Source organism: Enoplosus armatus, chromosome 12 (assembly GCF_043641665.1).
Source record: "Enoplosus armatus isolate fEnoArm2 chromosome 12, fEnoArm2.hap1, whole genome shotgun sequence".
NCBI lineage: Eukaryota > Metazoa > Chordata > Actinopteri > Centrarchiformes > Enoplosidae > Enoplosus > Enoplosus armatus.
This window is the reverse complement of record NC_092191.1, coordinates 4,493,275-4,515,657: the sequence shown is the minus strand read 5'-3', so window position 1 is coordinate 4,515,657 and position 22,383 is coordinate 4,493,275. Positions and strand designations below refer to the sequence as shown.

The window sequence follows — 22,383 nt, the reverse complement described above, 5'->3', positions numbered from 1 at the left end:
AAAAATAACTGTTTTGAATCCCGCCTGCGTGATTTAAGCCTCTGTGACAAAAACAACAGAAGTTAAAGTAGCACACTAACGCAAACTCCACCTTGCACTCGCACACACAAACTCGTCTTAAACAACTCCACCTAAGAACAAACACACACCTACACACTCTAAAACTCCACCTTGCACCCCCCCCCTCCCAAAAATAAACAACCACATATGACCCAAGGGAGAGTGAAGCTGCATTTCTCTGTCACTGTTCTCCCTCCCTGTGGTTTCCTGTTAATCAGGCTTCTCCATATTGAGGCAGGGGTTTTAGGGCTGGCCTATTGAAGCCGCCCATTTATCCATTAACAAAACAAGCAGCGCCCGCTAATGAGCTACATCTCTCCATTTCCATGTCAATTGTTTGTTTGTAGCCATTGTTAGGTTGGGACAATGGGGCTGTATTGTAAATGACAGCAACCCTAATGCACTCTGTGTATGTGTGTGTGTGTGTGTGTGTGAGGGAGAGAGACAGCCCAAGGGGATGCCCACGGGGAGAAGGGAACACACCTTAGAGAGAGACTGATAAAGAGAAAGAGAGAGACAGCAGCAGAGGGGAAGACAGAGAGAGAGAGAGACAGACAGGTAAAGAGTGAGGAGGGGAGGGAGAGGAGAAACGGGTGTTGATAATGCTTGTAGAAAAGTATTGATTGTCAAGCATAACACTTCTTTCCCAGCTCTCATTTAGCACAGTTCCAGACAGAGCAGGGAATCTGAAATAAAAAACAGTCAATCAAATGTATTTGTCACATGTAATCATATAAAGGTACAATCACAGTAAAATGTAATGGTATCCTTAAACCTGGAAACGTTATTTGAGTAGCACTTTTCAAAAAGCTTTACAAGACAATATACAACAATAAAAACAACAAAATCTTGTCTATTTTTGTCAATTGTTGAAAACAAGATTTCACAAACATGAGGTTAGGATGAAGGCCAGTGTTTAAACAAACACAGGTGCTGAGGTCTCAATTATTAAATTAATAATAGTTGGCAGAACTAATTTAGCATTTTCTGTTCAGGTTCCTAAAAGCTGACATGGGTGGGGTACTAATCATCAAGTCAAGCCTGCAATAGTATCACAATTTGTCATGACATAAAAATCAATTCAGTCTTTTGTTCTTTATACTGTGTACTCTGTGTTGTTTTCTCCCATTATTTCTTTCTTTCCATCCTCACTTGCTTCTTTCTTACTGTGTCTATGCAGGCTCTCCCTGCTTTTTTAAATGTAATATGATAACCAGTAATGTCACTGATGGCCTTCTGGCTATGGACTAGTTCTGATATCCAATCTGGCCTTTACAGATATGGATACAACTACCAATTTAAGTGTGCCTATGTGTATACGTATATATATATATATATATATGGCTTGGGCACAGACTCCAAAACATCCCTCTGCATTATTGTTGTCGGCCATTTTGGGGACAGGAAATGGGAAATTGACTTTGCCTATCCAGAGGCTAGGATTAACGCTATAGAAAAATGCATCTGACTAGCGCCTAGCTTGGACAGCTACAGAGCCACTGATTAGAAAATATGAGAATGTGTTTGGAAGGAGAGACGAGGAGAGGAGAGGCTTTTTGTTGTGTAAAGGACAATGTGTGACATGATCTAGGATCAAATCTTTCTTTGTACAGTATACTTGTGTGCATGTGTGATTTTAGAAGTTCCTGATGTTGGAATATGTGTCCTTTGTACATGTATAACTAAGGAGTCACAGATTCGACTATAGGAACTGTAAGTAAGTGAGAACTGAGTAAGTGCACAAGAAGTTCCGACAGCGAAGTAAAAAATCATGTATGAAAGGAGTTGGACACATGCAGAGACAGCACCCACAGGGGCGTTACATACTTACATCATTTTGGGAACTCCAAACTCCAGTTCTTTGTTGGACCTTACGAGATTTTCTAACACTGACATCCCAATTACAACTCATTGTTCTGTAGGAACACGATACGCCAGAACTTTTTTCATTCATAGGGGATACTTGTTGACCAGGTAGTGATGAAATGCCATCTAGTGGACATTACGCTAAAGCAAAGTGATGATCACGCTAGCCAATTCCAACTTGGAAAGTGGCGATGGATATCATGCGTATCAATAAACAAACACAGCCATTTTATTTGGCAACACAGAACACTAACAACCAGTGGATGTCAAAGCCATGGGGACGCAACTTTGAAAAAAAGCAGAACGCACAAACCCAACCAGCCACGTCGTTACATGATCAAAGCCGGGATGAAAAAAGGAGGAGAGAAAGCGTGTCAGCTGGTGGTCAGTGGGCAGCACAGCTTCAAGAATGGAGACTCAGGAGGAGAAGAGACTTTTCCTTTTTAAATGGCGACAGCAAGAACAATCGTGTACTGTGTCTTCCATTGACTGCTGGGAACCTCCAGGGGAAGAGAGGCTAAACGGTTGAGTGCAAGGCTGAGACAGAGGGCTCCTATGTGGGCTTGGCGTCGGGGTGAGGACCCCTCTCCGCTCTGGAAGCTCTTTTTGAGCAGGTTGTCGCCTTGGTTGCTCTTTTCTGGGCAAGGAGAAAGAGGGAGGGAGGACACGCACCACTGGTCATGTACAGAGACCTGGCGTGGGCACAGACCGATGCCACACACACACACACACACACACACACACACACACACACACACACACACACACACACACACACACACACACACACACACACACACACAGGGATGCACACACAATCACTATCTAAAAGGGTTTGCCAACCTCCCAGATAGCCAGCCAGTCTGGCAGCCAATCATGCAGTTCCAGACATTTGTCATGACAGGCTAATTCACAGTCAAGAGGTGCTTTAGGTCTCTATCTTGTCCAAGCACACACACACATACACACACAAAACCAATCACATAGCTGTGTAATCACACACTCGAAAACATTGTTTCAAATGCCAGAATGATGATCCAGACACGATGCAGATGCAGGTAGAGCTCAGTCAGTGGTTAACCTGCTATTACTTCATTCAAAGCCATCCTACCGCAACAACAAACACAGCAAACAGCTACACTACCTGCTTTATGTATATTTGTTGGTTTTAAATTGTACTCTATAAATAAATTGACTTCTACAAGAACTGTATACTTATATATAATGGCTTTTCTAAAACCATACCTTCATACGTGTATCTTCTAAAAATCTTCCCCAGGAAAGTACATAAATATATAAGACAGGATGAAACTAGCAGTTAGCTCAGAGACATATCACTATATTTAAACATTTATGACCAATTAGTTTCTGTTGCTATAAGACTTCACTGATACACTGCACTGTGCTGATTGCAGTTGTTCAGGTGTTAAAAAGGTGGATACCACATGTGAGAGTCATAGCAGTGAACTAGCAATTCTTAGTACTCAAACCTCATAATTCCTACTATCTATATTCTAAATAAGCCAACACTTGAGTTGAACATTAACAAATTAAGTGTGAAATATTACCTTTTGAAGATCATTGTCATAGTTGTGAACAAACAGCAATGTGGTCTTCAGCGTGTAAACCACTACACAGTTTTTCCAATTGGCTCAATTTGTGTACTGTGATAATACCACAAGGTATCGCAATTAATTCAATAATATAAACATATTTTAAAAAAATCACATGTACCAACCAAATTTAGACATCTATTACTTTCAGAGAGAGAGAGAGAGAGAGAGAGAGAGAGAGAGAGAGAGAGAGAGAGAGAGAGAGAGAGAGAGAGAGAGAGAGAGAGAGAGGCTTATCGTCTGGCTCCAGACGGAGTGCGCGGATCAATGAGCATGCGAGGCCCACAGCGATCAATGCATTTGATAAAGAATTAAAGAAGAGCCACTGTACATGGCTATCAAAGAACCAGGACACGGCCTAATTATGATTCGACGGGTGCGTGCCCATGATAGGGGTCTGTGTGTGTATGTGTGTGTGTGTGTTATATGTACATAAATATAAATCCGTGAGATGTCAGTGTGGAAGTGGTGTGAAAGTGTGGGCTGTGTACCTGTGTGTCAGTGTATACATGTACGTGAGTGTGGGTTTAAATAGTGTGCATGTGTGTGTTGTGTATGTGTGTGACATGTCATGTTGCTGTGGTTTAGTTTAGATACAATACATTTTTATGACTGTTTGCAGGTGTGTGTGCCTGTATACGTGTTAAATGACTGGGATTATTCTAAATTCTAAAAAAAGGGATCAGTCACAAAGTATTATTTAGTGTCCTGTGAATAATGACCCATCAAACTAGCTATGGCTATAAATGTGCTATATATGGTCCATGTTATGTACTTAAAGTAACATTATTTTGACAGTGCTGCTGCAGCAACACATGGGTGCACATGTAAAAGATACAGTGCGTATTCTGTGTATTTTATAGAGAATATTGTTTGTATTATTTCTAAAAATAAAAAAAATATTGATGTATGTTACAAATTCCCAGAGCAAAGGTGTGTGTGTGTGTGTGTATGCAATATCAAGTTGACATTTTTGAGCAAATACATTTGTGTGTTTGACTTCTGAGGTTCTGTTTAACAGTGGTTTACTGTGTGTGTGTGTGTGTGTGTGTGTGTGTGTGTGTGTGTGTGTGTGTGTGTGTGTGTGTGTGTTTAACAAGGGCACTTGTACAGTAGGACAGGTAGAACAGGTAGAGTGGAGCATGGAGACTTCTCAACACAAACACAAAAGTCAGAGGAGCTCGTCACTGTGACAGGTGAGTAAGATGGGAAGGTTCTGCCCTTTAAACAGACAGGATAATTACTGGTGAGAGAGAGACAGAGAGGGGGAGAGAGGGAGAGAGAAAAGGAGGGAGGTAGAAAGAAAGAGACGGAGAACATGAGCTGAACACAGGTAACCTGTTACTGCACAAGATCCTTTATAACCAGAAGGGGCAGTCGGTGTGTTTGAAGGGCGTCACTCTAAAATAAGTTTGCCCCCTTTTGAAAAAGCAGACTGACATTGTTGATAGGAGCAATATGGGCTACTGTCAACTAGATGTGGCCCCCTTATTTTCCCAGGAACTTTCTCAGGAAATCAGGAACTTCCCCCTCATCTCAGGTGGGAGAACCTAGTACCAGTTTTGCTTCATGGGCAGAAGTTCCTGCCCTAACCCTTTCCAATGGCACAGGAACTATCAGGGTGGAGTTTGCAGCACTCAACAGTGTTGACTGGTCAAACACAAACCTCAAGACCGCTACAACGTGTGGATAGCATCCATTCAAACTACAAGCAAGACCTGGTAGTTGCAAATGTCAACAGGACTTGGAAATGACTTGACTTGAAAATTATTTTACTGATATTGGCGTTTAAATGACGTAAATGAGAAGAGATAAAATATAGAGAATAAGCAAGAAAGAGAAGTTAAACGTAACTCAATTTGCTTATTGTATCAATATGCTTATGTAAAGCACAAAAACAGTTTATATGTCTACTTTTCCTAATGTTCACAGTTCTTGCACAACAGGGACATTGAGTTTCTAACTTCCTGAGTGAAGCTTTGGGAATATTTAGTTGAAAAAGCCTACCAGTAAAATCAAAGACATGTAAAGTCACATATTCACAAAACCACATTAAGAAGGCAAAATATCATGGCTATCAAATGTATACACACACACACACACACACACACACACACACACACACACTTGAACACATTTAAATATCAAATAAATGCTAAACTCTATCTCACAAAGGCACACACATGGATAGAGTAATTTAAACTTTCAATTCAAGTTAAAACTAATTCTTTAGGCACTTTTAAAGTGGTGGGATTACTGTAATTTCATATGCAATGAACATTAAATATTCTCTCGTCTGAGGACTTCATCCCTCATATTTTATCCGTACAAAGCAGCTTTAAGAAGAGAGAGAGAGAGAGAGAGAGAGAGAGAGAGAGAGAGAGAGAGAGAGAGAGAGAGAGAGAGAGAGAGAGAGAGAGAGAGAGAGAGAGAGAGAGAGAGAGCGAGCTACAAGGTGGACGTTAAAAACATTTGGCACTTCCACTTGGTCAAACGTGAACATGAGGCATGTGATAACTTGACAAAGAGAGAAAGAAAGAGAGGTACATGTGTTCAGAAGAGGTATGTTAGTGTGTGTGTGTGTGTGTGTATTACAGCTTTCCTCTCTGATGGCTTGATCAGCTCTTGTGATGCAATTGAGAAAGCTGTCTTTCTCTTGCTCGTTAACACACACACACACACACACACACACACACACACACACACACACACACACACACACTCAATTTAGAGACTGCCTTTGATCTCCACTCCAGCCAATTCAGCCAGGACACATACCCTCACACTCTAACACAAGCACACACACACACACACACACACACACACACACACACAGTCCAAAGAAACTGCCCACCGAACTATTTAGTTTCATTAGGAGCAGATTCTTCAAAAAGAAGAGAGAGAGGAAGAGAAAAAAAAAGGGGGGGGGGGGATTGAAGGAAGAGGAAGAAGAGGAGGAAAAAAAGGGAGAGCTGGGAGAAGAAAAGGACGGCAGCCACATTAAAATGAGACCTGGAGAAAAACTATTACTGCTGTGAGAAAGTTGAAAAGGAGGGAGGACAGGAGGAGGGAAGTAGAGGACAAAGTGTGGACAAAAAAAGGAGAGTGCACAAGGCCATATTTGCATTTTCAAAATAGACATTTCACTCTGTTTAATAGTCAAACCTAAGAGAGTGAAAATGTGGCCTAATATTCTGCAAAAAAAAAATTGTATTCTGGAGTTGTAAGAATATCAAATGATTACAGTTTTATGTTAGATTAGATGCATTTATTGTATGTCTATGGATAAGGGAGTAAGTATACTCACAGTGTTGTGATATTATTTCAATTTGAGCAAATACTGTGAGCTTGTGGATAATGAAACTCACATTTAGTTATAATAAGATGCAAGATATGCCCAACTCTCAACACTGACTCCTCTATCTTTGTTGTGATAAGTTGGCTGCCTAAAGGCATAGCACCTTCCAAAAGTTCACAGAGTTCACCTTTCCTCTTGTCCAGTGTTTGGCAATTAGGGCCAACAGCCAGGTAACAAGAAGCTAAATGTGGCTTTGACAAGCAAACATATTTTTTCTGACAATCAGAATAACTTTGGCACAATGCGTTTCTCATTTTTTGGAACATTTAGGAATGCAGAGGTTCAGCCAGAGGGCTTTGTTTTGACCACCAGGGACACAAATGAAAGAGAGAAGGAAAGAAAAAGAGGGGGCACAGAGGAGAAAATGAGGACATGAATGCAGTCAAGTCAGGATCAGAGGACAGACAGCAGATGGGAGTAGATGACAACACCCACAGGTCACAACAGTGGAGACCCAGGAGTCCCCTCCACTCCTGAGAGGAGGAGAGGGAGCAGCGGTGGAGAAGGGAGGAGGCGGAGGTGGTTGGGGTGCTGGTCGGCAAAAATCAAACGGGACCCAATTATAGGAATCACAACGAGTCAGTGAGCAGGGGAACTCTCTTACCTGGAAAACACCAAGGCATTTGCGTGCACTCTCGAACGCATACCACAAGCACACACACTCTCTCACACACAAATGCTGAAAAGAATGCAAAAGTGCACAGGTGCTAAATAATTGCACATATTTTTGCTTTACAGTTTTTGCAAAGACACACACAGCAGCATATGCTTGTGTGACCATGTGCACACAAACACACATACACTTCTCCCAAACCTAGTGTGGATCCTGATAATTAGCCTGGCCAGGCCGGTGTGAAATTACTGTTCTCATCTGCTAATGGATGAGAAGACCTGAAGCGAATAGACACACACACACACACACACACACACACACACACACACACACACACACAATTTCTCCATTAAAATAATAACAGTGGGAAAAACTAAAAGAGCAAAAGAAAGACAAACAAAAAATTGGGATGTCTGCAATAATGCCAAAAAAGAGAATAAAGTCCTTGCCCTGGATATTATTAGGAAAGCTCATTAATTACCCATCTGGCTGCTGTGTTGGTAGGGAGGGGTGACATTACAGCATTACAAGACATCTGCACTGTGACTACTGATATGTTGTGAAGGCCACCTATGAGGAGGAGGCGGCGGAGGGGGTGGTGGTCTCAAAACTATTAGTAGTACTGCCGTAGTACAGAGTAGACCAGACCAAGAAGATGTGGCAGAGAAACAAAGAAACAGAAAGGACTGGCAGAAAGAAATACATGGAGAAAAAGACAGTGAGTGGAAAAAGAAAGGTTGGGGGAAAATGGGGGGGGGGGGTCAGTGAGAGAGAGAGAGAGAAAGTGACTGAGAAGACGGGGAGGGACAAAACTGAACCTGTGACCTTAGATGAAAGAACCAGTCACTGTGGGCTACAATTAGGGATGGCAGGAGGGAGAGCATAGGTCAAGAGAACAGGGACACAAACACACACGCGCACGCGCACGCACACGCACACAAGCATCCAACATATTGTTCTGCACCAAGCTCCACTCATGTTTATGGCAGTCACTGTAGCTGTGTAACAAATGTACCCATTCACATTTACATTTCATTTTCACTCACCTTGTACAGACCTACAACTGATGTCAATATAGTGTGGCTCTACTAATGTAGTCATATGTCAATTTGTATGTGTTTGGGATTTATTACATTTAGCTTGAGCCACAAAGACCTGATGTTATTCCTGTAAATATAAAGATGATGTAAGAAAAAGGCACAAGAAAAGGAATAATAGTAGAATTATGATCCTAACACTTCTCTGTAATCTGTTGCACCTTCCTTTGATATCTTCTCAGGTCTTTGAAAGCAAATCAGAAGTATGGCATACTGTGGATGCATGAATGAACAGAAAATGTACATTACTAGATATAAGCTATGGAGAAAGGAGTGAGGGAGATGTTGCTGATGAGAACTAGCTCAGGTGGATGATGGAGAGAGGGTTTATTGTTCAATGAGTAAATTATGTACTTCTAAAAAGTAAGTACTCACTGCTCTGACCTAAGTTTCCTATTTTTAGTGACTGGGGGAAACAAAGATAAACTTACTCACTTAATGCTAAAGTTTCCTGTCGGCAGATAAGATTTCACATAAGTGAACATACCTGAGGAAATGACTTTGGTAACCTAACTCATCTCAATTAGAAAATAGGCTCTCGTTTGCAGAATCAGTGTGGCAGCTAATGATTACTTTGATTATCAATTAATCTTTTAATATCTTTTTGACTGATGACTTCTACAGCTTTGAGTAATACATGATTTGTGCTTTGAATGCTACACCCCCAAAACTAGTTAATGCAGCCCCCTCCTCTCCCTCTGCCCAAATCATTCTGTTGCCCCCACATTAGCCACTTCCCTGGAAGAATGAAGCCTGCTTTAATTGAATCAAATTATACCTTATGCATGCTAAACCGCAAAGCACCTACTTAGACGGATGGAGAGTTAAATGGGAAAGGCTTGGGCCTCTCCAGCTGATAACATGGACAGACACACACACACACACACACACACACACGCTAATCAAAACAAGACATCAAGTAATCTAATCTGAATCACTAACAATTATCAGCACATTGGCCTCAAGGCCAGTCGTATTCCTTTGATCAATGTTTTCTATTAAAAAAAGTGTAAACAATTCAATATCTCCCTCTCGCCCCTCCTCCTTTCCCTCCTTCCCTCATGCATGGGAGCAGTGTGTGTGTGTGTGTGTGTGTGTGTGTGTGTGTGTGTGTGTGTGTGTGTGTGTGTGCGCGTGTGTGAGGGGGTTATTAACCAATTGTCCTTGGAAATGAGTAAGGAAATCAGGAGGAGGAGGAGGAGATAGAAAGAGCGGAAGGTTGGGTCTGGCTACTTTAAGGAGCTAATCTAAGTGAAGTCAGCCATCTTGCCGCACAACAAGGGACAGAAGAGGACCTTTTTTTGTCGCTTAGGAAATATATCGGCACTGCAACAGCTTTGAAAAACTCTTTTAATTTGCTTTCTTCTTCTGAAGACTTTTAACGCCACCAGTCCTTGGAAGTTCCTCATTTATTTTCTCAGATTATGCCGAAATGGTTATTTCCTGTGGCCTGCACACAGACACAAACACACACATTTGCATGCCTACACACAGACAAACACTGACAACACACTCGCATACGCACGCACGCACACACACACACACACACACACACACACACACACACACACACACACACACACACACACACACACACACACACACACACACACACACACACACACACACACCCTTTAAAAACCATCTAATTCAAGGGCATATATCTCTTTAAGGATTCGGGCGGCAAATGCAGGGGCATGCGGCTGCTGCCTTTTAGATATTTCATTACCAAAGGGTATTTATTTCATTTTACCCTCAAATCCGTTGTCACAATTCTCACAAGACCATATTTTTTTTCTTACCCCCCTTTCCTTTCTCTGAAACATTTGGAAACGTCACTGAGTATTTGACCACAGTGCTTTCCTGAGGTAACTCCTGGTCCATCAGTGTGCCCCCCCCCCCTAATATATTATGTTCAGTGGAGCGTGCTCGGTTCAGAGCTGGCAATTTTCCTCACGTCTTCTCTAGTCTAGTTTGCTTCGGTACAGCAACCCCCCCCCTTTACCATGAATGTACCTTTGCTGACAGGTGTTTGTGTACAACATTTACTCAGTGTTCAGGGGAAATTGAGGGAGCAGCAAATTTGGTCGGGATGTCATAAAAACAGAGCAGAGTCACGATGACCAAGGGGAGTGACTGAAAGAGAGAAATATTTAAAGAGAGAGGGAGCGAGGGAGTCCATCCACATTTTAGTTTTTCTTACTGACACGTTCAGGTTGTGACGTTCAGCAGTCCATAAGAGAGTCTGAGCAGAAGTTAATAAGGGAAAGTCTCTCCTTCTCACAGCCCTTTTTAATAAAGTGGACTGCCAGAGGATGAGACAGTTTGGACAGGCTTTTCCAGCATGTTGCAAGTGTAGTGAGCGGCGAATAGAGAACTGTGGAAGTGACATGAGGGTGTTGAAGAGGCTGGTGGTCACTCTATTAGCTGTTCCAGCACGCTGAGGTGATTGCTGTACAACACTCCAGTGCACGGAGCAAAGAGGCAGGGACAGACGACTCAAACTCAGGACAGCCTTTACCTACTACACACGGAAGAGGTCAGACAGACCTGCGCCCTCCTCAGATACCTGAAGACGCAGGCTGACCGGAACTGAGCCTCAGGTAGAAACCTTTAGGTCTTCTTCAGCTGCGATTCCGGTCTGATAGTATTTCCACGTGTCACGTCTTAAAATGACCACAGAATTGACCTCCATGACAGTATCAGAGGGAGCAATGTCAACAGTTTCAGTCACACACACACACACACACTCTACTTTGACTTACATCGCAGACGTTTGTTGCCCTGTTTGGTGCAGTGGCAGCTGAGTTGGGGACGTTCTTGTTGCCGGCCTTCAATGCAGCATCTCGGCGGGCCTGCTCCAGGAGGAGTCTGGCTCTCTCTTTCAGCTCCTCCTGACGAGACAGCACCCTCTGTGTGCAACGACAGAGTGAGTGTGATGACGTTAAACACATAATGACTACAACAAGAACTGGGTACAGTTCATGTCCAATAAAACATATCCAGCAAGCACACATGTTGGATATAAAGAATTTGTGTTTGTAGGACACTCATTTTTGCAAGTGTATGGTGGGAAAAAGCTGTTTTTGATATAAGAATATATTTTTTCACATATGTAGTCTTACACTCTCTTCAAAGTTTTTCTCACCTTCTCAGCAGGGGGACTTGATACAGGGGCAGGCGTTGGCTCCTTTGAAAGAGAAAACACAACATTAGCTGCAGGTGTGCAGCCAAACACCAAAAATACCTCTGGATATGCAGTTAGAGTTGTAGGTTCAAGTATTTTCAAATTTCAAAATTTGTTAACTGACCTCGTGTGCCTAATTAAGTGATATGCCACAGAAATGAACACAGACATTTTTACCTAGAGTAGCAAGCTTTCACATTTCTCCCTTGTACAGTAAGCAGATGGAGGTGGAAAATAATTAAGACAAGCAGACCCAAATGTAGAGGCAGGGTGTATCCCCCATAATATACAGGACCTGCACTTTGGCATTATGGGGCCAGCCTACAAGTCGGGCTCACGGCCCTGTCTGGGTCCAGTGGTGTGGAGAGCATGACGGCTTTGACAAGAAAGCAAAACACACACACCTAGCTTAGAATTTTATCTGTAAGGTAATCCTGGCTGTATTAAGAGGGAGGGGCAAACAGGGCAAACAGAGCTTTTGCATTAGGCTTCGACGGAGGAACATTACAACCAAGCTGTTTATAACACTGAAACATGTTTATCCTTTCAACAAGGCAAATCTGGCCTGGGTGCAGACGAGGATGCATCCCGCTAACTAGATAACAGCAGATCAAAATTGGGTGTCATAGCTGTCATAACCCCCCTGCTGCCACCCCGCCTGCCCCGTGACCTTTCGACTTGTAAACAGGAAGCGGTAATCTGGGGTTAACCAACGCAGGCAGCAATGTATTCACTGTGTGTTTGTGTGTGTGTGTGTGACTGTGTGCGCACACGCATGCAGGTGCGTGCCAGCGCGTGTGTGAGACGAGATGAGGTGTGCTCTGCGCAAAGCGTCGCCACGCCTGAGCAGTCACGGCGCCAACTGCCATCAACTGAAGGGATGAGAAATATAATGAAAAATATAATGAAATGTCAAAGCAGGGGGTTCTCCTGGGTGCCTTCTATAGTCGCCACATGTTAAGGGCCCGGCCTCGATGCGTCTGGCTCTCGGCAACGAGACAGGCGACGACAACATCTAATGCAGAACGGGAGAATTTCGGTACGGTCATCTCTGCAATGGCATCAATGAGGTCGGGATTTGAAGCTTAGCGAGCGCCAGGAGGGAATGAATGTTCACCGCATCCTCTGTCTTATGACTGATGTAGCTGTGAAAGTTTCAATCACAGCCAGGGTGCAAGGATAAAAACCTGAACAATCCATTTAGGGGCCAGGCAGGTACCTGCAGGTAAACGCTGTCAGAATCTTAATACCTGACTTAAGTAGCAAGATGTGAATTAGTCTACATCATACAGACTGATCCAGAGCTTGTTTAAGGTACAGGATTTATAATTAGCTGTGGGATAGTTTAATGGATCTCTTACTGACCCTTAAAGGACCCTCTAACTGTATTCAAAACACTGGATGAGCACTGAGAATATTCCCGTTTCCACATCCCTACAATTAGTCGGGCTGCATGTGCTGCTTTGCTTCTCTTTTTATTAAAACCAAGTGATAATCAAACATAAGAAATAAACATATCAGTGATTTACCATGTTAAAAAAGTGAAAAGTCAAAAAGAAAGAAAATATTTTGAAGAGACTGTAGGGAATCTGAGTTCCTCTTTGACAAAACCATCGCACTTCGACAGAGAGGAACTTCTCTATTTTGGGAATATCCATAAAAACATATCTTTAAATAAAGATATTGTAGCACCTTATGCAGCACTCTGGATTCTTCTCATGTGTATTTACATGTTCAGTGTGTGTTTACCTGTTTAGGAGGCGGGTCTGTGTGGTTGACCGGAGGGGAGCTGGTGTCTGAGACGGGCTCAGACTCTGAGTGACGCAGACTGGCCCTCTTCTTCTTGATGAGGTCAGCATCCCTGTTATAGGAGAAGCCCAGTTTCTGGTGGGGTGGGGAGGAGGGAGAGGCCCCTCTCCTGGTGGGGGACCCTGGTTCTGTACTTCCCTCCCGTCTTTCCTCTCCCATCTCATCCTTCTGCTGTCTTTCCTTCTCCATCTCTCTCTCCACTCTCTGTGGTAACTCGCTAAGGTCTAAAGTTTTGGCTTTGAGCAGATTCCCCCTGTCCTCAGAGCTTGATGGTGTGACGTGGGTCGAGTCTGTTGCTGAGGCGGCTAATGCTGTGCGTGGTGATGGGACAGGAGGGGAGGACTGTAAAGGTCTTGCTGCTGGCAAGCTGACTGCTCCTACTTCGGCCTTCCAACCCGAATCCATCGCCTTGTCCTCAGCGGCTTTAGTGCCATTAGATTCACCACCAGCAGACGCAACAGGCTCAGAGTTACCCTGGTGGTGCTGCACGTCGTTGAGTTCAGCATAGAACTTGTCCTGGTCTATGGAGGCGTTTGTATCGGTTTCAAAGTCGCCCACCTTGTAGGTGCTGCGACTGCTGTTGGCCTCTATCTGCACCACGTTGAGTTCCTCACCGGAGAAGTGAGCCCGGATCTGGTACAGGTAGGTCATCACGGTTAGCTTGTCAGGAATGGCCAGCAGCACCATGTCTGATGGTTCCAAGAGACGGGAGATACCCAGGCTTGCAAAGCCATCGTATGCCTGCCAAAAGAGACACATAAGTGAACAAACTGTCAATGACCACAGAAGCACTGTCATGAGTTCGCTGTTGAATTAAGGAAAGAATATGTCACATTACAACAAGGATGGAGAGGGATGGAAGGGTGACAATGGTTGATGAGATAGGAGCAGTCTGGTCATAGGTCGTAATTGGTGCATGGTGCATTGCATGCATGATCCATGTGTGTATGTGCTCATGTGTGTTTGTGCGTGAGAGACATCTTTGGCATGACTGCTGACAGGTCATGTCAGGGATGGTTGTCCCCGATAAGAGACGTAGATACCCCAAGACAGAGCGCTTAATCCTAAAGTGTGTGTGAGAGAGAGTGTGTGTGTGTGTGTGTCCTTATCGCTCCCCTACATCAACCTGCCCACGCTCTCCGTCACGCGTGTAATTGGTCTGATTAGAGTCTGATGAGAAAATACAGGTTTGATTATCAAGCGACACACGAAACCCAATCCCCCATCACCAGATAGACTGAGACAGAGAGACAGAGAGAGGGAGAAGGGATGAAAACCATTATCGCAGCCAATGACAGGTAAATAAATAGATTAACAGCACACACACACTGCTTCCATTCCTGCGCGTACACACACACACACACACACACACACACATATCCTCTCCATCCATCTCCCCCAGGTATCACAGCTTGTATCTGGCCTGCTTGATAGTGTTGATCTTATTCCAACCTGTTGCAGCGCTCGTTTGTTTCACTGCCTCCGTAGATCTTCCCAGTCTATCAATCTCTCCCTCTTTCTCTCCGTCTCCCTCTATGACTTCCAAACCCTCCTGCATGTTTTTTAACCTTTATTTACCCCTGGGATTGTTTTGAAGAGCCTGCTTACTCTTTTTCAACCCCGTCCTGCTTCAACATAAGTCCTTGTCTTTCTCCCCCCTCCACATTTCCTTACCTTTATTTATCCAGAGAGGGGGTCTTTTGAGCATGAACGATTTTTCAGTCCGTGCTTCGCATTCATCAATAAATCTGGGAGCTTTCTTGTAAAACTACTGTTTCAAATTCGAAGTTGCTCGGGGGGGGGCATCACTTTAAGGATGGGTTGAGCTCTTTGCTCAAGGGTACCTCAACTGTAGCTTCTACAAAAGATATTGACTGTGTGCGCCGTGTCTGTAATCACTCCATATCTGCAACCTAGAGCATCATATTATCTTTCTGCCATTTTATTTGAGTGTCTGAACTCAAAATGTATGCATTAAATAGTGCCCTAAAAGTTCCCACAATGGAACAAAAACAGTAGTGTCTGCAGCATGGGTTGCTTGTGTTTGTGTCTACAAGTTTCTGATACAAGAGTGAAGACAATATTAGTGAGTTGAAGAAAGACTCTTCTGCTTTTCAGTAACACATATTTACACAAGGCCATTTCCGCTGCAAACACCGCCACTCTCTGTCACAGTGAATTAAAGAATTTAACATGGCCATTGCTCGACAGTAGTCTCCTATTCAGTGACGAGACAAGACAAGTACAAATCCTGTCACTGATGGCGCAAAATCCCGATCAAGTGTTAGAAATCTCAACTTATTACTCGCTACAGAGTTATCTATTGAGTGTTTATTATGCGGAAAGTGAACAAGGACATGAGCTCAGAAAAAAATCTAAATTTCCCCAACTGTATTTGTTTCTATGACAGACCGAGAGAACTGGTGACACAAGAATAAAGGGAGAGAAACTGAGTACTAACTGAGAGATGTTTCTCAATTTACAATCAATTATGATGTCTTTTGTTAGGAGGAGTCTCTTTCACTCTCACCTCTTTTGTCCCTTTCTATTGATGCAAAGTATGTGTTTGTGCTTGCAGAGACAAGGGAGGAAGAAAGAACTGACGGCGGGGAAAAAGAAAAGGGAGAACAGAGAGGAGTTTGCCTTTACAGCGAGCCTGTTTAAGTCCCCCCCACCCCCCCCTTCCCCTGGCAGAAAGGGAGTGGGAAAGAAAAAAGAAAGAGAGCAAAAAAGAAAAAGAATATGGGGAATAAGAGGGCCTGATTGGGTTTCTAACAAGTATTCAGGGGAGCAAAGTGTGCTTACATTGTTCCCCTCTCGCCCAGGGTAGACTGTGAAAGAGAGCGACAACTTTGCTGCTCAATAGGGACAGAATGAAAGAATGAAAGAGAAAAGAGCGAGAGTGGGAGAACGTGAGAGCTGTATGAGGAGGAAGAAGGGAGGGAGGCTCTCAAGCTGGGTTTTGTTTCAGGGTCGCTGTTAGTCTTGACATGCGCTACAGTCTTTTTGACCTCAGTGTCACGATTTATTCTTTCTATATCTTCTCTTATAGCTTGACGAGCGCAGATCATGTCATACTGAGACACTGATGACTATTGAGGGAAGACCTGTTGCTTTTAGGTGAATTGTTTTTTGTGGTGGCAGCCTACAGTATGTGTCCACTGCAGTTAAAGGACAAGGCTGGCGATAGTCTAAATCTTTGTCATGTTAACAAATCCCAAGAAAATATCAAAATCAGCATTGGGTTGTTCTGTCTCAATACTTTCTCACTTCCCTACCCAGTCTGTGGCAGCGACTAAAAACACAAATCATTAAAAAGATGGAGCAATGGAGCTATAAGATATATCCGGCTTCGGCTACACAGAAAACACTTGTTAGCGGGATCAATCCATTATAAGGTTTGGTATTTTTGTGGGATTTGATGACAAAAAGAAAAATATAGGATATTACCAGATTTATGTCTTTAAGCTCCACTTATTGAAAATCTATTTTCATCAAGTAAAGCACAAAGACTAATTACCCCCCTTTTCTTCTAAATCACAAGAAAATCAAACTGCATTAGTTGAAATGTTATGCCATTTGAAAAGAATAACACAATCTGAAGATCTCTGAAAACCATACTATTGTTTATGGTGTTTACAGCCCTAATGGTTAATAAAATTTTAAACGAGCCGGTCAATAGAATGAATCTATTAATCTTCTGTGTTTCTCAACACGGACTGATTAGATCAGCATTTTTTGTCCAATATGAATATCATGTATTTTGGAAAATATCTAGTTTTCTCACTTTCCATCACCCAACTGACAAAGCTTTAGGTCTGGACTAAATGTCACCGTCGGCTGCCCCAGGCCGCTGCTCCCTGCTCCCCCCCCCCCACTCCTTCTCAGTGACTGACAGCTATCTATCGTTGTCAATCATCAACACCCCCCCTCCCCTCAGCCCAACCCCTCACGGTTGTGCTCTGGGAGCTTTAGCCTGGTGCTTGGTGCTACACTATCAGATGGCATGACAAATGACTTCTCCTTGGCCTCATTACACACACACACACACACACACACACACACACACACACACACACACACAGACAAAACAGAGAAGGCGGAACATGCAAACGGACATAAGATCATGTGACACACACACGATCATCCTCAGACTAGCACGCACACACGCGCGCACACACACACATACACACATCTATTGATAATGGATCATTTCAAAGGCTGTAAATGTTCTAAATATTCACTTCTCTCTCTCTCTTTTTTTTTTCTACCCACCCCCAGTATTGATTGTCCTTATCTGTCATAATTCAGCACAGTCTGAGCTCATTGCAATCACTCTTCACAGATAGACAGTGAAAGGAGGAGGGGGCATGTCTATCAACTAGCCATGAAAAGCAGAGATAGTTGTCGTTTCTACACATTTCCATTTCTGCTGTCCATTCAATAAATTCTATACATTCTAATAACTCCTTATGAAGCAACTCTCTACAACATGGTGGATGGGGAAGAAGTCTCTTTTCATACTGTTCTTCTCTTAAAACACTTCTTTCTTTTCTCCTCTTTCTCTCATTTTTCTTTCATCAGTCCTTTCTTCTTGCTTGCTCTTTGGGGTCCTTAACCTGCCACACTATGCTGTCCTAGCCTCTGCCTGCTGTGAGTGGTTTCTGTTTTCTTGCAGGCAATATCACTAGCTCCCTTCTCTTGTTCAACACCTTCAGGGTGCCACATGAAACCACACGATGCATTACTTCCCTTCGTCTGAATCCACTGGCTTTCACAGTCACCTACAATACCAAGTGTGATTCATGTAAAATTACTGTATGTGGTACTGCTGGAAACATACCAACAGCTTCCATAGTATAAAAGCCCACAGACGTCACATCTCACATACAGCGCAAATCAGTTTACATGCAGATTTTATTGTCACTGTGCATGGAAATTAGTCTAAGAACCAACATTAAGTGGCACACACTGTAAATGCCTGACTCATTACAACCTGGGACAACATAACACTCTTCAAGCACTAAACGCTTTGTTTTAATTTGTTTTTGGTTGATAAATGAATATGAATCAGCCACTTTACTGGTTGCTAACTTTATGAATTTGCTTATCTCAGGTCCTTGTTCTTTACCTGTTTTCAAAAAGGTACACCCTCTGAGTCCATCAGCGAAAACAGTCGGCATGAAACGAAACCGTGATTGGCCAATACCACGCATATCAATTTACACCAATAAACAGGTTTCATTGTTCTACTCATGAAACACTGAAAAGTGGTAGGGTCAAATGAATGAAATGTGTTCGCTGGTAAACTTTCAGGCATTTTTTGGTTTGTTTACCAGTTGTGCTGGGCACAGCAAACAAGATGAACAGACATATTTCATACTTTTTGTAATGCATTAAACCTATGTAAGAGTGTGTAAATGTGGTACAAAGACTGTAGGGACCGTTGGATGCCTCTGGAAAAAGAAAAAAAAATCTGGCCCTGCACAATTCAACATGTCCACATTTAACAAGAACTAGACCTACATTTACTAGCCAATCCCCAATGCTGCTTATATACGTATGTACCCAGATTCTTGAGGGCTATATGAGCACTTTGGTGGTTGGCTGATATCTACCCATGTCTCCTCTTTGCGCTGCAAAGGAACACCTCGCTTGGCCAAATGTACATCAGCAGCTGGTGTAGATCTTTACAGAGAAGCTGGTCGCAGCACGCCGGGTACAGTGCTGCAGCTATTCACCAGGTATCACCTTCTACGGCATATTCCCATATTACTTATATCTACCAATTTCTTCAGGGCTACTTGAGCACCTGGAGGTGGGTGAGGGGCAGTTAGCAGATATGGGATTGGGTCTCTCCCTCTCCCTCCACTGTGGTTATTGTCAACAGGGTAGCATTCATGCCTAACAGGGCCACCAGAGGTTATCGGCGAGCCAGAGTGTGTATGAGAAGAGGAAATCAAGCTGCAGGAACCCGACGCATATCGTTCTGTGTAGCCCTTGGGGGCCAGAGAGGGGACAGGGCGTCTGTGTGTATATATGTGTGCTAGTGTGTAGTAACAGAGTGAAAGGGAAAGTGTGCATTTGCGAGTGTGTACGTAAAAAGTAAACGTGCATGCCAAGAGCCAGAGGGGCCGAGGGAAAATGGTGATATGTGCGAGTGTGCACCTCAAATTGTGAATGTGCAGATATGATGACATAGGGCAAGGAGGGAAATAGGTGTGAATGGGTTATTCAGTTGGACTTCAGGAGGGAGTGCATATGTGTGGGCTGTAATGTGTTACTAGAGGAGAGGAATGAAACCAAAGAGTCAGTAATACTCAAGCCAATAACACACACCAATAAACATACACCCTTTCCTGCACACTCTTTTACACACACACACACACGTACAAACAAAACCGCCTAATCAACACAAGACAAATATGCTCTTATTATATACACACCGACATCAACACACACAAAGTAGAGGCTGTTTAGTAAGCTCCCAGCAGGCAGCTGAGTTAAGATACCATCTCACCTCTGCCAGGTGACTAAGTTATGCTTCGGGCACACATGGCCTCGTGCACACATCACAGCGGGGGGAAACGTCTTTGGAACACTGTCATTATAACATTCTGGCAGTAGTGTATATGTGTGATTGTGAGTACACGCATTTGCCTGCCTTCATGTGTGTTTCCACCCTCCCCCATCAAATCATGAAACACACATACACACTACATCCAGGGATTAATGGATAGATCTCTAAATAAGGCCAAATGGAGATGCGGATGGGAGGGAGCTAAGTGGTGTGAAGGGCCCAGCGGTGGCTGCCTCTTACCTTTTTGTTGTTTTCTTTAATATCCTGAGGATTGAGCGACTTGTAGTCTCTGGAAGAACAGTGGGGAGGGCCGGAGAGGAGGCAGGAGGAGAAAAAAAAATAGAGAGAGAGAGAATAGGAGACAGAGAGATAGCGGAGAAAGAGTTGTGTTTAAATATGCATCACATGTAATGGCATTAGAACTGTAACATGCAATTTCATAGCAGTGCAATCAACAGAACTAATAGAGTGGAAAATATGTAAAAATAACACACGGGAGTGCAAAGGCACACAACACACACACACACAGACATGTGTACTCAGAGCACGCTTGTGATGAATTATCTTCATGTCTGCTCTCTCGATGGGGCTGCAGGTTTTCCATATGTTGTACTTTTGAGTGTTAAATACACATTAAATACTAAACACAAGGAATCTGAAGACTTCACAAAGAATAATGATCACACACACAAGAACATAAGTGATGCGTAAGTAGGTACACAACTGTCATCTTAATAAAACGCACTGACAGGAACGATGGATATGAGGACACGGCATGATGACAAGTTAACTGTGCAAATATGATACCAGGTCACTAAAAGAGGCAAAGAAGAAGAGTCTTCATCTAATGTGAATATACTACAGACATTAACCCGACCTTCTGTGATCTAAAACCTTTACTTCTTCATTATTTTGTTTTTTTCTCAAGGGGTCAACAGCCTGGTTTCCACCCAAATATGACTTAATTTTAGCCCTAATATTGTGAGAGACACGTTCTCTTAGTGTGAGTGTTTGTGCGTTTCCTACATTGTGTCAGGTCTGAAGTGGTGCAGCAGGGCGCAGAAGGCCAGCCCATTCCTCCAGGAGGTGGTGAAGTTGGTGATCTTCACCCCACGGTAGTTCTTGGTGACCTCACGGCACCAGGCCAGCAGAGACTGGCTGGCGTTGGGCTTCCCTCCCAGAACCGGGCTGGGGACGGGGCTGGGCTGCAGGCAGAGAGGAGGAAGAGGAGGAATTTAGTCTTTTGAAATATTATACTTTCACAATTTGAAGTTCATCAATGTTGATATCCATTTAATAAATTAGGGTTGTTTTTTGGGTTACACACGTTCGATCACTGTAGATTTTAAAGTATGAAGGACAATAAACATTTACATTATTGTTAAAAATGAATAATGCACATTGTACTTCATTTCCTGAGGCAATCTAACATAAAAGATAAATGACTTTAATGTGTTTTTCAACTGGTATCAGAGAATACTACACCTGTTCTTCAAAGGTATTTTGCACTAAAGATTTGGGTTTGTAGTGATGGTTAGAGTTTTACCCCCCCCCCCCCCCCCCCCCCACACACACACACGTCTGAGCTCCTTTCATTATTCATTTTTCAATAAAATGTTTTACTTTGCAACCTCCACCCATCCAATTAGCTTGCTTTACGGATACACAATGAGCCCACACATGCACGTACGGGCGCACACACAGACACACACCATAATGAAGGGTCATGCACAAAAGCAGCGTATGACCGTGGATAATGTAAACATCTTATTAATTAGCTCCGCCTTTGAAGTCTTATCTGGGTCGAAAGCTTTCACCATTAGGAGCCTTTCCTCTCCCAGACTCCAAATCCCACAAATCCGTGGTGGCGTGGAGACACTGGTCTTCCTCTGACGGCCAGCAGAACCAATGCTATTCTGATTATTCAGCTGGCTATTCACTAATCTGGTTATGGAGCGACAGATACGAGCTAATTCTCTCAGATCATTTTGGAGAGAAATGGCAAAAAATGTCATTGAGATTTGATTAAATTCATTAGAGGCCAATGATCAAAAAGACTATGAAATATGCTCAAAATCCAAGAGCATATTACTATTGTATGCAAGACAATGTGATATTAACATGGCTAATAAGATACACTTACTTAATTATGTGACACAATATGTTTAAGCAAGGTGTCTAAGTTTCATCAAGCTTAATT

The 22,383-nt window shown here is 43.1% G+C and overlaps 1 protein-coding gene across 1 annotated transcript in view; it reads right to left on the bottom strand.

Annotated features, from left to right (window-relative positions):
• The window catches only part of ehbp1 (EH domain binding protein 1), a 133,392-nt gene that overhangs the window by 48,633 nt on the left and 62,376 nt on the right, over window positions 1-22,383 (bottom strand). The window contains exons 12-16 of the mRNA XM_070915571.1: window positions 21,210-21,388; window positions 20,424-20,472; window positions 13,544-14,344; window positions 12,329-12,337; window positions 11,373-11,519 (exon numbers count right to left, since the gene is read on the bottom strand). Of these exons, the coding sequence (XP_070771672.1) occupies window positions 11,373-11,519; window positions 12,329-12,337; window positions 13,544-14,344; window positions 20,424-20,472; window positions 21,210-21,388 (1,185 nt within the window). The remainder of the gene's footprint in view (window positions 1-11,372; window positions 11,520-12,328; window positions 12,338-13,543; window positions 14,345-20,423; window positions 20,473-21,209; window positions 21,389-22,383) is intronic.